The 17,518-nt window shown below is 38.2% G+C and overlaps 1 protein-coding gene across 6 annotated transcripts in view; it reads right to left on the minus strand.

The window, feature by feature from the left end:
- Window positions 1-17,518, minus strand: part of CTNNA1 (catenin alpha 1) — a 311,563-nt gene that overhangs the window by 101,730 nt on the left and 192,315 nt on the right. For all 6 annotated transcript variants that reach the window (XM_070518130.1, XM_070518129.1, XM_070518127.1 and 3 more), the window contains 4 exons: window positions 14,825-14,991; window positions 14,168-14,287; window positions 9,288-9,554; window positions 6,029-6,232 (listed from right to left, as the gene is read on the minus strand). In XM_070518130.1, the coding sequence (XP_070374231.1) occupies window positions 6,029-6,232; window positions 9,288-9,554; window positions 14,168-14,287; window positions 14,825-14,991 (758 nt within the window). The remainder of the gene's footprint in view (window positions 1-6,028; window positions 6,233-9,287; window positions 9,555-14,167; window positions 14,288-14,824; window positions 14,992-17,518) is intronic.

The following is a 17,518-nucleotide window of genomic DNA, read 5'->3' on the forward strand; positions in this document are numbered from 1 at the left end:
CATCTCAATAGATGTGGAGAAAGCATTTGACAAGATCCAACATGCATTTATGATAAAAACTCTCAATAAAATGGGTATAGAAGGAGAGTACCTCAACAGAATTAGTGCCATATATGACAAACCCAAAGCCGACATCATACTCAACTGAGAAAAACTAAAAGTCATCCCTCTAAGAACAGGAACAAGACAAGGGTGCCCACTCTCACCACTCTTACTCAACATACTACTGGAAGTTTTGGCCAGAGCAATTAGGCAAGAAAAAGAAAGAGAAGGAATCCAAATTGGAAAGGAAGAAATGAAATTCTGGCTGCTTGTAGATGACATGATCCTATGCATAGAAAATCCTAAAGAATCCATTGAAAAACTATTAGAAATAATCAACAACTACAGCAAAGTTGCAGGATATGAAATCAACTTACAAAAACCAGTTGCATTTCTATACACTAATAAGGAACTAGCAGAAAGAGAGGTCAAGAATACAATCCCAACGAAAAGAATAAAATATCTAGGAATAAATTTAACCAAAGAGGTGAAAGACCTATACACACTGAAAACTATAAGACATTACTGAAAGAAAATGAGGAAGATATAAAGAAATGGAAAGATATCCATGCTCATCAATTGGAAGAATAAACATAGTTAAAATGTCCATATTACCTAAAGCAATCTACAGATTCAATGAATCTCAATCAGAATCCCAAGGACCTTCTTCATTGAAAGAGAACAAAGAATCCTAAAATTTATATTCAACAACAAAATACCTTGAATAGTTAAAGCAATCCTGAGAAAAAAGAACAAAGCTGGATGTATCACACTCCCTGATTTCAAAATATACTATAAAGCTATAGTAATCAAAACAGCACGGTACTGGCACAAAAACAGACATACAGACCAAGGGAACAGAATTGAGACCCCAGAAATAAAACCATGCATCTATGGAAAGCTAATCTTCGACAAAGTAGCCAAGAATATATAATGGAGAAAGGAAAGTCTCTTGAATACACAGTGTTGGGAAAACTGGACAGCCACATGCAAAAGAATGAAGTAGACCATTATCTTACACCATACACAAAAATTAACTCAAAAGGGATTAAAAACTTGAATGTAAGACCTGAAATGTAAAACTCCTACAAGAAAATATAGGCAGAACACTCTCTGACATTGGTCTTAGCAGCATCTTTTCAAATACCATGTCTACTCAGGCAGGCAAGGGAAACCAAAGAAAAAATTAACAAATGGGACTACATCAGACTAAAAAGCTTCTGCACAGCAAAGGAAACCATGAACAAAATGAAAAACAACCCACCAACTGGGAGAAAATATTTGCAAATCATATGTCCGACAAGCGGTAATTTCTAAAATATATACAGAACTCAGAACTAAACAACAAAAACAAAACTGAGCAAAAAATAGGCAGAGGAAATGAACAGACATTTTTCCAAAGAAGATATACAGATGGCCCACAGACAAATGAAAAGATGTTCAACCGCACTAATTATTATGGAAATGCAAATCAAAACTACAATGAGACATCACCTTACACTGGTCAGAATGGCTATAATTACTAACAAAAAATAACAAATGTTAGAGCGGATGTGGAGAAAAGGGAACTCTCATACACTGCTGGTGGGAATGCAAACTGGTACAGCCACTATGGAAAACACTATGGAGATTTCTCAAAAAAGTAAAAATAGAAATACCATACAATCAAGCTGTCCCACTAGTGGGTATTTATCCAAAGAACTTGAAATCAACTACCCAAAGAGATTTAGGCACCCCTATGTTCACTGTAGCATTATTCACAATAGCCAAGATGTGGAAGCAACCCAAGTGCCCTTCTACAGATGAATGGATAAAAAAGATGTGGGGTGTGTATGTGTGTGTGTGTGTGTATATATATATATATATATATATACACACACACACACAATGGAATACTACTTAGCCATAAAAAGACAAAATTGGGGGCCGGCCTGGTGGCATAGTGGTTAAGTTCACGCACTCCACTTTGGGAGCCTGGGGTTCACAGGTTCACATCCCAGGCACAGACCTAGCACTGCCCATCAAGCCACGTTGTGGTGGCATCTCATATAAAGTAGAGGAAGACTGGCATAGATGTTAGCTCACCAACAATCTTCCTCAAGCAAAAAGAGGAAGATTGGCAACAGATGTTCACTCAGGGCCAATCTTCCTCACATTAAAAAAAAAAAAAAGGAAAAATCATCCCATTTGCAACATGGATGGACCTTGAGGGTATGATGCTAAGTGAAATAAGCCAGACAGAGAAAGACAAACACTGAATGACTTCACACATAAATGCAAGATAAACAAACATATGAATAAACAGAACAGATTAGTGGTTACCAGAGGGCAAGAGGGATGAGGGACAGGCAAAAGGGGTAAAAGGGCACATATGTACAGCAACAGATAAAAATTAGACCACTGGTGGTGGGCACAATGCAGTATATACAGAAATTGGCAAACAATAATGTACACCTGAAATTCCACAGTGTTATAAACCATTATGATCTCAATAAAATAACTAGGGGGGAAAAGGCAAATAAAATAAAATACTCTCCTTCTTTCAAAAGCTTAAAACCTAGTTGCCAAAATTACATGGACAAAGGAAATATAAGTAAGCAACAATTCAAGGAAGTAAAGAGTTAGGTGCAAAACTTCAAGCAGCAAAGAAATAATGTAGAATGGTGCAGTTTGAAATGGCCTTCAGCAAAGAGATGGGGGAAAAATGTGGGCCTTGAAGGAAGAGCAGGTTAGGTTTAAACAGGTGGAAAGGAAATTTCAAAAACATAATAAACAACATCCTCCTGAAGGCATGAGCTCACACTGGCCTGAGTGGACAGAACAGATTGGAAACTGGAGAAACTGAGTAGAGTCTGGAATAAGGGAACAGCAGTGGAGACAGAAAGGGACAAATGCAATAAACCATCCGAGCAGTTTCTCCACCTTCACTGCACAGTGGAATCACTTGGGGAACTTTTAAAAATACTGATGCCTGGACCTCAATCCAGTGATTCTGACTTACTTGGGGTACAACCCAGACATCAGGACTTTTAAAAGTTCCCTAAGGATTCTAACACGCATCCAAAGTTAAGAATCATCGCCTTAGATGAAAAACCAATGTAACTTGGTTAAGTGGCAACACAAGATGAAGAAGGAAAAGACTCAAGAGATTTTGGCAAGATTTTAAGAGTATGTATCTATAAAAATAATGACATTGTGAGAGAAGCCAGGAAATTAAAAAAGTAAAAATATGTGCCTTTCTGGACTTTACCACTCTGTCTACAATGTTCCACATAGTGAACCAGTTTTAATTAATCCAGATTGTCTCAATTCTCCATATACCATAATTGGTTGTTTAATATTTTTCAACAGAAATAATCAAAACTTAAAGGGAACTATTTTTTAAATATCAAGGTAGAGCTCAACCTAAAGAATAAATTCTCCATAAAGTCCTCTCGAGTTTTCCAGCTAGAAATAATCTCATCCTCCTTGCAATCCCCATGGCATTTCAGTGGTACCTATGACGGCACTCCCAATAAATGCCTTGTAGAGACCCTGTCTGATTCAGAAGGGAGGGATCAGTGTCTAATTCCTCCTCTTACATAGTGCCCAGCACACTACTTTGCGTGTGACACACACTCTATATGAACTAAGTGACAGGCAGACACTGCCAGTTAAGTTCTGACTGTCACTAGAGGTTCTAAATGTTTTTGAACGCATCATAGTTAGCAAAAATTCACCCCCAGTTGCTTCTGCTTCTTGCACTCTTTTACTGCTCTAAGCTTTCTTCAAGCATGCTTCATTGCCCTCTACCTTTATTCTCACTCCATTGCTTTTTGACAGGACCTAGCCTGCTCACAACTACACAAGTCAATACAAGGAAACTAAATATTTCCTCTTTAGGAGAAACATGTTCAGAGACCATCTTCTAAAAATATATTTCTGAATCTCAAGAATAATTTCTTTCAAAACCCCCATCATAATCCATAAATTTCAACCAAACAGCAATCATTGTTCTAGTTTTCACTTAGATAATAAAATTTTATCTAAGAGTGCTGCTATGGTCTCTATGTCTTGAGTACAAATGTTTACCATCTTTACTTACATCCATGACACAAACAGAAAATACTATTTGTCTGACAGTCTGGGGAAAAACCAGAAGGTAACTCATGACCAGGGATGACTAACCCAAGATCTGACCAGTCCAAAGATTCAAGGGGTATCTTGTAGACTGGGTAGGAAGCGCTAATATAGAGCACTGAGAACAGCTTTATCACATACTCTTTCCCACCAAAGGCTATTTTCAAAGTGGTTTTCTAATCATAAATGCATTGAACACTGTTCTACGACTTCAGTGCTACACATGATAGCAGATAACTGGTCCACATACACATCATGAGTCCTTTGTCTCCCTGTTTAAGACTCCAACATTGTGAGCCAGTCTTCAAATTATCCATTTTTCATATTTTCTGATTTTCAAGCTTAGATGTGGATTTTTAAATGTGTCCCACATTTTCACTGTGACTTATCAACTGCTTTTCCATTTGATTTAACTAAGCCTCTAATCTCATTTTTCTGAGGGAGACTGCATACGATCAAAACATGGCAATGGCTTAAAAAAATGCAACATGCTTCACTAATTTCACAATATGGTAGAAGCAAGATAGGCACAAGAAGGCATTCATCTTCACCCTAGAAATTCCAGCATGACTCACTGTTACATGTTCACTTACATAAGCACATAAGTGAACAAACAAGATGTATGGCAAATGAACAAATGAGAAAGTGTCAAGATATTTTCCTGAAAAGTATTAAATAGGCAAAAATCACTAGTGAGAACTAATTTGTATTGTCCCTCTTCCCTTTAAAACGATTTTATTCAATTTATTCCTTCTTTGCCACAGTAAAATAATGGGTTCAAGGTCTAAACTTCAGTAAGCTTAAGTTAGCATTAAACAACTGCAATGAAGACGAAGTATTCGGGAAGGAAAAAGGAAGACAAAGACACTGACAATAGAAGGGGGGAATCAACAAGTACAGTATTTTCTATGGCAAAAAGTGTTAAGTGTCAAATTTCACAGCACTGCTTTTTAAACACAAACCTTAAAAATTCAAAAACACTACTCAGTTTGCCTAATACAGCTCTACTTGGCAATTACCTACTCTTAGGACACTCTTTATGGTTCATGAAAAGAACCTCATCAACTATAAATATTTTCAGCATTCCCTTTTGCCCAAAATTAGATGGCCACCTAGATGTGATAATGGAATTTTAGGGGTATTGAACGTCATTATCCTTAGGATATGCATGCTGAAATATTTTAAAATACTTGAAATATTTAGAAATAAATTTAAATTTATTTCTAAATTTATTTTATATTTATTAAATATAAACATTTAAAAATAGGTGCCGGCCCCATGGCCAAGTGGTTAAGTTTGTGTGCTCCTCTTTGGCGGCCCAGGGTTTCGCCGGTTCGGATCCTGGGTGCAGACATGGCACCACTTGCCAAGGCATGCTGAGGCGGCGTCCCACATGCCACAACTAGAAGGACACACAACTAAAAATACACAACTATGTACCAGGCTTTGGGAGAAAAAGGAAAAATAAAATCTTAAAAATAAATTGAAAGATTTAGAAATGAAGCAACATAAAGTAGGCAACTTACTTTCAAATATTTCATAGAAAAAAAGGTTGTATATGTGTAGATATACACACATAAATTATACACACAAACATGCAGATGTATCTACATGTTAACTGGTCATCTAGATAAAGGGTAGATGGGTGCTCACTGTATGATTTTTATAAGTTTAAAATTGTTCAAAATAAAAAGTCGGGGAGAAAAGTGGCACACAGAAAGCCATTTATGGATCCATTCCTTGAAAATTTGCCCCACTCAAAAGAGTCAAGGAGCCAAGAACATATTTAATATTTACGGTTAAAGCATCTCAGATTCAATCTATCATGGAAAATTCCTCTTACTTCAAAGAAAGTTCTGATACTCACATTGCCCATGTACTCTGAGAGCAGGTCCTGCAGGGCCTGGCGGACAGCATTACACTCTGCCACAATTCTCTCACGCCGGTCATCACGGGTGCAGGACGAGTCAGCCATCAGGGCAGCACCACTGATAATGCTTTCCAGGCGCTCCTCCAGGGAAGGCCTAAAGCGCTCCTCACTGAAGCTCAAGGGGTCCACAATGATTTGTTTCTGCAGACGAAGTATTATTGAATCTTAGTGTTAATGTCTGTTCCCTCTATTATTCAAGAAAGTGAGGAAAGCGTTGATTAGGAACAACAAGATGTAACACAAAAATTCCAACACCTGGGGGCCAGCCCGGTGGCATAGTGGGTAAGTTCACGTTCCGCTGTGGCAGCCCGGGGTTCACAGGTTTAGTCCCGAGCGTGGACCTAGCACTGCTTGTCAGGCTACGCTGTGGCGGCATCCCACATAAAATGGAGGAAGATGGGCACACATCTTAGCTCAGCAACAATCTTCCTCAAGCAAAAAGAGGAAGACTGGCAACAGACGTTAGCTCAAAGCCAATCTTCCTCACACACACACAAAAATTCCAATGCCTGAAGAGTTACACTTCTTGGCAGATGACACACCATCCCATACAAGTTGGTCTACGGTAGATCACTTCTCAAAGAAGGCACTGGGAGAAATACTATCCAGCTGAATGTGGCCTGGGTAAGGTATGATACCACAAATGCAATCACAAATATGTTGGCATAAAAATCATGTTCACACTACCTAATCTGAACATCTAAAAGGCAGCCTATAGAGTTAAGTTATATAACTATATAAGACTATATAGCTAAGTTACCAGATGAGAACTACAGGAAAATAGAAGTTAGCTCTCTTTTTCTTTTGTATATAGAGTATAAAACTGCTATGTAACATTAGCAGAACTGTTTCACCACAAAAAAGTTAATAAAAACAGGGGCCACCCTGGTCGTGTAGTGGTTAAGCACACACGTTCCGCTTTGGTGGCCCGAGGTTCGCCGGTTCAGATCACAGGTGTGGACATGGCACCGCTTGTCAAGCCCTGCTGTGGTAGGCGTGCCACATATAAAGTAGAGGAAGATGGGCACGGATGTTAGCTCAGGGCCAGCCTTCCTCAGCAAAAAGACGAGGATTGGCAGCAGTTAGCTCAGGGCTAACCTTCCTCAAAAAAAAAAAAAAAGTTAATAAAAATAAAAACAAAACACTGGCTTCTGTTCTCAAAGTTTCAGAAAGGAATGCATTTATAAGCAATTTCAACCTATTTTCCTCACCTTACACATCTCACCAAATTTTATAAACAATTCATTCTTAAATTTGTCTTGTTATGTCTAAATTGGAGATCTTCTCTGCCCAGAGACCTCCAGGTATTCTGTAAGAGATGAGAGCAATCTGCCCCAACAAAGTCACTCCATGAAGCGTAACTGCCCAAAAAACAATAAACCCTTCCTCTGTCTCTCCTTCACTCCCCTGACTCCACTTTAATCCAGCTTTCCCAGTGACGAGTGAGATCAGGTCACAAGTAAGCTGTAGATACAAGGTCAAACATCAACACCATCAAATATCAAGAAAGCAGCTATTGGCCTCTCTCCAACTTCACTTTACAATTTATCCTCACATTGGGAAATGACTGTGTAAACATTTGCTTTAATTTTTCTTTATAGGGACTATGTTCTTATTGATTTCAACTTGAATGCCAAGTTTTTTTCTTAAAAAAAAGCTTGCCCTTTCCAAAAAATATGTATTTCTTCTTTCTTGCCTTCCAAAGAACCCTGTTTCAAAACTGAACATAAAATACCTTGAGTTCATCATTAACCTACACTTCAGCGGGATCATTTATTTATTTATTTTTACCAGATTAAGTTATTGCAGGATTTCTCTGGTCAAAACTGAATATACAAGGTCTTCTGACCAGGAATAAGCAATAAATGGTCATAGAATTTTAATAGAGTCATAGAGCTGCAATGGGCCTGCCATCACTTACTCCAACTCCCTCATCTTATGAATGAAGTTTCACTGTAGCCCTAAGAGGTTAAGAGGTCTCTGATATACAATTACTTAACTTGGGGCAAAATGTAATCCTTACTGCCTTGAAACAGGCCAATATCTAATACTGCCAAATTTGAGGGGGGAAAAAACAACAGTGACAGTAAACAGTAAGATGCATCATAAGAGTTTGCTATAAAGTCATCTAATATTTAAGGCTCCAGGGTAAAAATTCAGTTCTAACACCATGGTCTTGAGGCTTAACACTCTCTCTATCATTTATGAAAAGTGGTAAATCAGCCATGCATATCAGCAAGGATCAGTTACCCCAGCCAAAGTAAAGGGGTAAGACAAAGAAAAGAAAAGGTAAAGGCAATGAAAACCTGTTAAAAACAAAATGCACTCTATTATATTGATTCTGTACTTCAAAGCATTCTTACTTATGAAAGGATGCTGGCCACCTGGAAAGCAATTTTCCCTTATGTTAAGTAAAAAAAAAATTTTTTTTGACCCAACAATTGTTTTTTTTAAAAAAATATATATATAAAAAAGAATCTTAAACTGCTGCCATCTACTGGAAACCCTGAAGCACTGTGCATAGGAACTGAAAAACAAAATCCACCGGAAAACTTATGATTAGAGTTTATATACATAGCAATGTATACACAGAATGTATACACAGAACAGATCGGGGGCATCATCTATAAAAAGTAACTATATTGCATTGTGCTAAGAAAATATTTTTATCCCAAATTTGCTTCCACTTGATTAAATTTTGTCTATTATTACAATGTAGTCATTGAGAAGTATATCTAGGCAGACAAGTAAGATTAAGATGATGGCACTTCCGCTGTAGTCACTTATGATTTGGATGTATCTCCCACCAGATTGAGCCCCTGGAGGGCAGAACTATGTGCACTTTGCCTCTGTTCTCCCATGGCTTCACATCTGCCAGAAGGTTAAAATCTTGGTTGAAATGAACCAAACTCATATCCTTAATAAAGAATGACCTCATAGGAAACACAAGTTGCATAAAAGAATTCAGAAGTTTAACTCAAACGAAAAGAGAAAAGAAAGAAAGAAAAAAAATAAATGCTTTAGGCCAAGTCAAGATCAAGTAGACAGATGATTCACCAAACTTATTTCAACTGAGAGTGCAAATCTAAGCAGAATTGAGCTTTCATGAGAAACCTTGATCACATCTCCCCAGGGATCTGTTAACTTCGGGGGATGGTCAAGAGTCTGAAAGCTTAACCTCCCAAGTATAACTTACATCAAAGTTATTGAGTGCATATGCCAATTCTCCTCCTCCACCCTGGTGCTGGGAGGCATCGTCTGACGCAGTGGCCTGGGCTGCATTGGAAATGCCTGTGACTGCCTGCTGCAGCTGCTTGTATATCAGGTCTCTGTTGGCTTTATAGGCTGCAACATCAGGGTGCTGTAGGCACGCCTGGGATGCAGTATAGAGGATCGGAACATTTTTCTGCAGGATTCCTCTGGCTGCAGCCATCTGATCACGATGGCCCACATCCTTCAGTTCCTACAAGAGTAAAACAAGAAATTGAAATAGTCTTTCTATAGGTTCTATTTATATTAAAATTTTCCAGTAAATGCTGAAAAGTTAGAATTTCTACTAATTAGACACAATATTTTCATTAACAGCCTGGCTTAACAGTTTATCACAAAGGAGGCAGTATGGCTGAGAAAGTAAGAGTTCACACTTTTCCCAACCACACAGTCCTGGATTTAAATTTCCAGCTCTACTTTTTCTTGGCTATTGTGATCTTATTTAAACTCTCCCTGTTCAGTTTCACCTCCTGTAAAATAGGAGCAGGTAACAGCATCTCTCTTATAATTGTCTTGTGGATTTAATGGGATAATACATGTAAAGCACCTAGCACAGCATTAAATAAAAAGCAAAACATAAAACTGACCAGCATCTTGATTACAACTACATCAAGATGTATATATCTATTCCAACCAAAACAGAAAAATCATTCACAGACACATTTAAATAGAGTAAGATTTATCACAAGGATTTCTTTCTCAGTAAGTTATAAAAGTTCATTACAAGAGTTCCGTGAAATTTGAGATGGGATACCACAGGTGCACGTGAACTATGCAAACCAACCAGGTGAGGATGTGGCAGGCTACTCTCCCAAAGACCACCTTAAGACAGAGGTCAGGGGCCGGCCCCGTGGCCAAGTGGTTAAGTTCGAGCGCACTGCTTCGGCAGCCCAGTGTTTCATCGGTTCAAATCCTGGGCGCGGATATGGCGCCGCTCATCAGGCCATGCTGAGGTGGCATCCCACATGCCACAACTAGAAGGACCCACAACTAAAACTACACTACTATGTACCAGGGGGCTTTGGGAGGAAAAGTAAAATCTTAAAAATAAATAAATAAAAGACAGAGGTCATTAAGGCATAAAGCTGAGACTCATGTGCTCCGTGACTTTAATCCAAAAGGTTTGTATTTCATTGTAATACTCTATATACATGTGGTCTTAAGTGAAACTGTCCTTTTACAATTTCCTCTACCCCATAATTCTAATCCACAGTTAAAATCTTTTGAGGTTCTTGGCATGATTTCCACTACTGGCATCTATTTGGTAGACTGACTAGATATGCTAAGTGACAAGTAAGTGATACGAACAACGAGCAAGATGGAAAGGGAGAACTTGCGTTATCCCCTTGTTACTGAAATTACTCAGAGGAAAAAAACTAAGCCTTTAGTAAATACGGATCACCACAAGGTCAGCCCCGGTGGCCTAGTGGTTTAAGTTCAGCACACTCCACTTCCTGCGGGCTGGGTTTGGTTCTGCAACTGCTCACATATAAAAAGAGGAAGACTGGCAGCGGATGTTAGCTCAGGGCGAATCTTCCTCAGGTAAAACAAATGGATCATCACCACACAAGAAAAATATGTGATAACCCTAACTGACCTAACTGTTACAAGTCTATTTTACATGTAATCACAGAATTTCAATGTTAATGTCACCAACTGAATCCTAGAGTACAAATTTAAACATTTTAAAAATGAGTATTACATGTGTAAACACTAAGAGAAAACTGACTAACTTAGAAAGGCCAAAGTCAATTACTCAATTTAAAATCTGACTTAGGTATTTAATGGCTCATCTTTCTAGATGAGTTCTTAATTAAGCACTGGAGACACCAAACTGGCTTCCTTTTTCTGAAACCTCATCTCACTATATATTTTAGGTTTGCATCTTTATTCAAACCTTCTATAATATGACAGCTTACTTTTCCTCCCAGAATTCTTTTCTCATTGGAATCCGAATTTACAAGTAATAGCTCACAGCACTCCAAATGCCCTATAGCACAGCACATTAGGCTAAATATTCAGAAACGGGACCCTGTGGATTTAGAGAATCAGTGACCACTTTAAGACTCAAGCTATGAGAGGGGGCTGAGGTTAACTATGATGCTTAAACAGCTAGTGCGCATGTTCTGTGTGGCATTTTCTAGATATCCTGCCCACAGTACCACCTTGGGGACTTTAAGCCTTCTAGGGAAGCATTTATCTTTAAGTATTTATATTGTCCTCTGTTTTATAAAATGCTTTGCAATCAGCTTTGGCATTCTTCCTCAGTATCCATAAGCAAGATCAGTACAGCCTCTTATAAAGGATACTAAAGACACTTGTAGTCACGTAAAGTTAATAGCTGCCAGAATTACTATTCAGCACCTGACTTTCCCAAAGCCACTGCCTGGCCTGGTGTGATAAACTTCTTCTTTTCCAAAGACTAATATTAGGTTAAATATTCAGAGACAGGACCCTGTGGATTTAGAGAATTGATGATCATCTCAAGACTCAAGCTATGACAAGCAGCCAGGGCTAACCAATATGCTTAAGCAGCTGGTACACATATTCTGTGTGGTATTTTCTAAATGTCTCACCCTCACCATAGTGTTATCTCTGATAGACTCTGATTTACCAATACAGGGGGTATATCTTATTCTATGAAGAAAATAAGAGCTAAATATTATCATTTGTCCTAACTACTAACGTGTTCCACCTTTTCTCTTTTGAACCGCTTGTGCCATAGCACAAAGAAACTAGGTTTTGTTAAGTAAAGATAGGAAAATAGACACTATCACACAGCAGCACTATTTACTTTAATAAGAATAATGATTGATTGTAAGTATTCTTTTCAAGATATGTAGTACTGATAAGTAATCCAAATTAGTGAAAAAAATGAGCTATTAAGCAATGCAATAAATTACGAAATTAGAGTTCCTTGGTCTACTTTAGCCTTCGTGATTCCCTAACTTCACCAATCCAGCTATGTTTCAAAGCAGACTCAGGAACAGTCAAACAAAAACATAAAGAGGAAATGACTGCCTTCAATGTGATGTGAACTAACCATCACATGCAGTGACCAAGAAACAGAAGCTAACTTCTAAGCAATCTATAACACTCTCTCTAACCAACAGCTGGAAATTCAAGTGAAAGTTTCCTCTCATTTCCGTCTTAACAATTTAAAATTGTAGCCATAGATACATTTGATCAGATGTCTTCTCTTGGATTCAAACAACTATACTTAAAGAGACGGTCCATGGTCATCAAACCCAGCCAGTTCAGATAATTTACACATAAAACACTGGCAGTACTATCCATTACAATGTGTCTGTTCAGGTTTTCAGGAAAAAAAATCATGAAAGTCAGAGTTCACAAACTACATAAGAAGCATTACGTTTTTACCAAATATCTCAACAAGCTCTATGGACCTGGGAGAGCGGAATGTAACCATCAAAGTATTCCATCTCTAGCATATTGGGAAGCCCAAGTGGACAATGCAAGGCAGAGGTAGCCCTCCTCACAGGAACCAGGGTTGATGCTGGCCCAGTCTTACCTCTGCCAACTATTTCACCCATACAGTCAAAGAAGAGCCTGCAGCCTAATGGAAATTCAACACTTGTGGTCAGCAAATAATATTCTAGCCCAAGAAAGTAATAGATTAGGGCCTTACTTAGAATCCCATTCCAGGATGGATGTGCAGTACAGCTTATTCGTTTGTTGGTTAAACAAATATTTATTGAACACTCCTCCATTCAGGCAATGTTCTAGGCCCCAGGGCCCACAGTAACAATGTAAACAGAAAAAATCTCTATCCTCTGGAGCCAGTCAGCCTGGGTTCAAAATCTGACTCCACCACTTAGTAGATGAATGACCCTGCCAAATTATGTAACCTCTACATGCTACAGTTCCTTCATCTATAAAAATTAACATCTGATCAATTATAGTTATCCACTTTATACTATTTTATGAAGATTAAATGAGTCTGTGTTTATAAAGGGCTTCTAACAGTGTTTAGCACATAGTGAACACCTTTTTAGAGCTATTCATTATCATTTGTAGCAACATCCTTGCTACCACACTATGTCCCAAAAAAACCTTAAGGATAAATAGGTAAATTCCAGAGAGCCTGCAGACCTTATGAGGTTTAGCATTTCCTCAGTGGGTAGCTGCTGCCTTGAATGATACAAGGGAGGCTTGGGGGCCGGCCCCATGGCCAAGTGGTTAAGTTCACGTGCTCCGCTTTGGCAGCCCCAACTTCCCCGGTTTGGATCCTGGGCATGGGGCTACACACTGCTCATCAAGCCATGCTGTGGCAGCATCCCACATAGAAGAACTAGAATGACTTACAACTAGGATATACAACTATGCTTGGGGGCGTTTGGGGAGAAAAAGCAGAAAGAAAAAAAAAAGAAATACTTTAAAAGTGACGAAATATGGGGGGAGGAGTGAGATACTTTCTAATATAAAAGTAATTCCAGTATGTTTTAACTGGTTTAAGGTTTTTAAAAATCTGAATTAAACTCCACCACCAACTCAAGTTAATCTTTGAATGTACATAGTGAAAGCCAAGCAACCTTTCCAGACACTACTGCAAACTGCCAAGCTCCTTAAAATTTTCACAAGAATTAAAATAGAGCATAACATGAATGCAACTTAATTACACCTTTATTAACAACACTGAAAGGATACTTCATAAATTAAGTGTTTTAATGGGACTATATTGGCAGAGGGAGGTATTGGTACCTTCAGAAAACTTAGGTAAAATGGATTTTTCCCACTCGATAATAATATAAACAACTTTACTACATCCCTGAATCATAGCTTTACCTGTTGTCTTTTGGCTGCCATAATGTTCAGCTTGTCCACTTCAGGTTTCAGGGCTTTATACTGTATGCCTAAGTCTTGTTCAGTGCCAGCATTCCTCAGTTTTAAGATACCATCTTCCACCTATAAAACATAACCCCAAAAATAAAAATTCTAAGCAAGTCTGTATATAAAGACAATCTAGAATTTTTTTATTCCTTTTAACAGCTACTCAAATAGCAATCCGAACTTTCTCTTGAGTTTACACGGCCCTCAAATATTTGAGCAGCTATTACATGGGAGCTTTATAGGAGGTGGGAAGGACAGTATTATATTGACTTTTATCTAAAAGGATACAATTTAACACATCTGGGTTTCTCAACTCTGGAATTCTACTGGTACATGGAAATGTTTAATCACTACTGCAGAAAGGGAAGGAGTCAAAACAAAACCTCTGCTACAAGTTCTTCATTAGAACCAAGACAACACAGGCTCACAAGCCAGCATGATGTACACTTGGAATAGAAGAGTAAATGGAAATTAAACAAAAACACTACCAATCCATTTAGGTAAACCAAGCTGAAAACTAAACCAAATCCTAAGGAATGCTGAACTAAGTATGGCCAACAGCAGCCTCACTACGATAGAGAGTACAAATTACAGACACAGGCCTGTACTTACAACTTTCAGCTGAACAAGTAATTTGTAGACATCTGCCATGTCAGCCAAAATAAGCAGCCGGGTAACAGCAGAGAGCAAAGCTCGAGCTGCCCGAACCATGTTGCCACGCTTCACAGAAGAGCAAGGATCATCTGCAAACTCTCCCGCAGCACTCTTCATCAAATCACCTGTTTTACAGAATGACAAAACAAACTCAGGAATGAAGCAAATAAGTGGTCTACATTTAAAAAGATAAAAATAGTTTAAACTTTGTATGTTTCATGCACAGAATTTAGTTTAAGGGTTTTTATATTGTTGTTGTTTTTCTTTAGTTTGTTTTATTGCTGTCACTAGGAAAAGTACCCTCCTATATTGCTGGTCAAAGCACAGTATCTGGAAAGTGATTTGGCACTATATGTTAAGAGCCTTAAGAATACTTCTTTCCATTGATCTAATAATACTCCTTTCCAAAAAGGAGCATTATATGTATCCTAAGGAAAAAAAACCCAAGACTTAAGTGGGAGAAAAAATGGATCTAAGGCAACCTACCCTCACATCCACAGAATGATACAGAAATACAGCAACCATTATGTAGGACCACCACACTTCATTAATACCCCACTATCTAATGTGTGCAGGTCTAAGAGATACTCACTGGTATGTGAAAAGACCGAGTTCAGTCACTGGCTCATTCATTTTCCTCATAGTGAAACACTGTCTACAGCTCAAATGCTCGACAGTAAGTATCTAGTTAAATTATGGTATAGCCTGTAATTGATTATGCAAATATTAAAATGAAAAATGTTGACTTATTTTGAACTCTTAAGCAGAAAAAAGACAAAACTATAAATGACGTAGTCTGTGTTTTAAAAAAAGAAAAAAGATTGCAATCAAAAGGCAAATAACAGTTATACCAGATTACAATATGACTCTTTACATTGTTCTGTACTTATAAAAACATTTTCTATAGTGAACAGGTACTATATGCATAATTTAAAAAATTTAAGCTAAAAAAATATACATTTTACTACAGTTATTAGGACTATCCAGCTCATACAATCCTGAGTTCAACAATGCTAAGAATTTATTTATAACATTTCCTAGAGACTTGTAAAATAACTTATACTTTTGTTCATTTGTTTCTATTAATAATCATTTAAGGTGCCTCCTGTCCCTCTTTTCTTATAGCTCGAAGCAGCTGAAGGGCAAGGGCTTTGTCTGTTCCACCAGTTACACTGACAGTGCCTGTATGCGGACTATCTTTGGATTTCTGGGAAAGCAATTACTCCTTCCCTTGACTAAATGTGTCCACTTCAGATTAAAGCCTAACGGCCATTCACCCCCTCATCTCTTCCACAAATGTATGCTCAAGAAGCCTAGCTACATCTGAAGAAACCTAACCAATTTCTCCTAGCTAATTTAGTTGCAGAATATGAGCTTAGAGGGAAAAAAACGTTAAATTCACCCTCAGATTCATATATTAATTAGGCTTAGAAGCACCATATAGTACTAAGAGTAAAGACAAGCTCTGCATATTTGTCAAGTCAGAAATAACTCACAATGAAGTATTTTATAGTTAAATGTTTTTCCTGGATCTAAGATACAGACATGGGAAGATACAGACATATGGCAACTACTATGTGAATACATAACATTAAAAGTGTTCTCGTATGATACTCAAAAAGATAGAACTCGGGACCAGCCTGGTGGCGCAGCAGTTAGGTGCACATGTTTCAATTCGGTGGCCCGGGGTTCGCCAGTTCAGATCCCAGGTGCAGACATGGCATCGCATGGCAAGCCACGCTGTGGTAGGCGTCCCATATATAAAGTAGAGGAAGATGGGCACAGATGTTAGCTCAGGGCTAATCTTCCTCGAAAAAAATTTAAAAAAAATAAAAAGATGGAACTCATGCATTCATTCAACAAATATTTGAGCACCACCATACATCAAAGACTATATTAGGCGTCAGTGATACGGTGCACAAGAAACAGCCCATGTCCTCATGGAGCTCTATGGAGGGAGGAAGAGAGACAAGCAAACAATTAAAAGCTGGTTAATGGGGCCAGTCCAGGGGCATAGTAGTTAGGTTCGCATGTGCCACTTCATCGGCCCAGAGTTCACAGGTTCAGATCCCAGGCACAGACATACACACTGCTCATCAAGCCATGCTGTGGTGGTATCCCACATACAAATCAGAGGAAGATCAGCACACACATTTGCTCAGCAATAATCCTCCTCAAGTAGAAAAAGGAGGATTGGCAACACATGTTAGCTCAGGGCCACTCTTACACATACACACATACACACACACACACACACACACACACACACACACAAGCTGATTGAGACAAGGCACCTGAACTCAAAGGCTTCACAAATTAGGGAGTATTGCAATGCAATCAGAATTGCAATAGCCCTGTAGACACGGTACTATGGGAAGATAGTAGGAAAAGCTATTTACTCATGGAAGAATTTGTCTCAAAGTCTTGCAGAAAAAAAAATTTGCCTTACACAGTATTAATATTAACATTAAACAAGAGATAGCGCCTTATACAATAAAGAGAATTTCACCTATTTATTAAGAGCTTGCTACACACTAAAACAACCAACCAAATCCACTGCCAGGAATACAAAGCTAAACAAGACTATACATGCTTTCAAATGGTTTATAATCCAGAAAAGAGGAATGTGATCATACAGAAATTATGTGGCAT

The sequence above is a fragment of the Equus asinus genome, chromosome 9 (genome assembly GCF_041296235.1).
Source record: "Equus asinus isolate D_3611 breed Donkey chromosome 9, EquAss-T2T_v2, whole genome shotgun sequence".
NCBI lineage: Eukaryota > Metazoa > Chordata > Mammalia > Perissodactyla > Equidae > Equus > Equus asinus.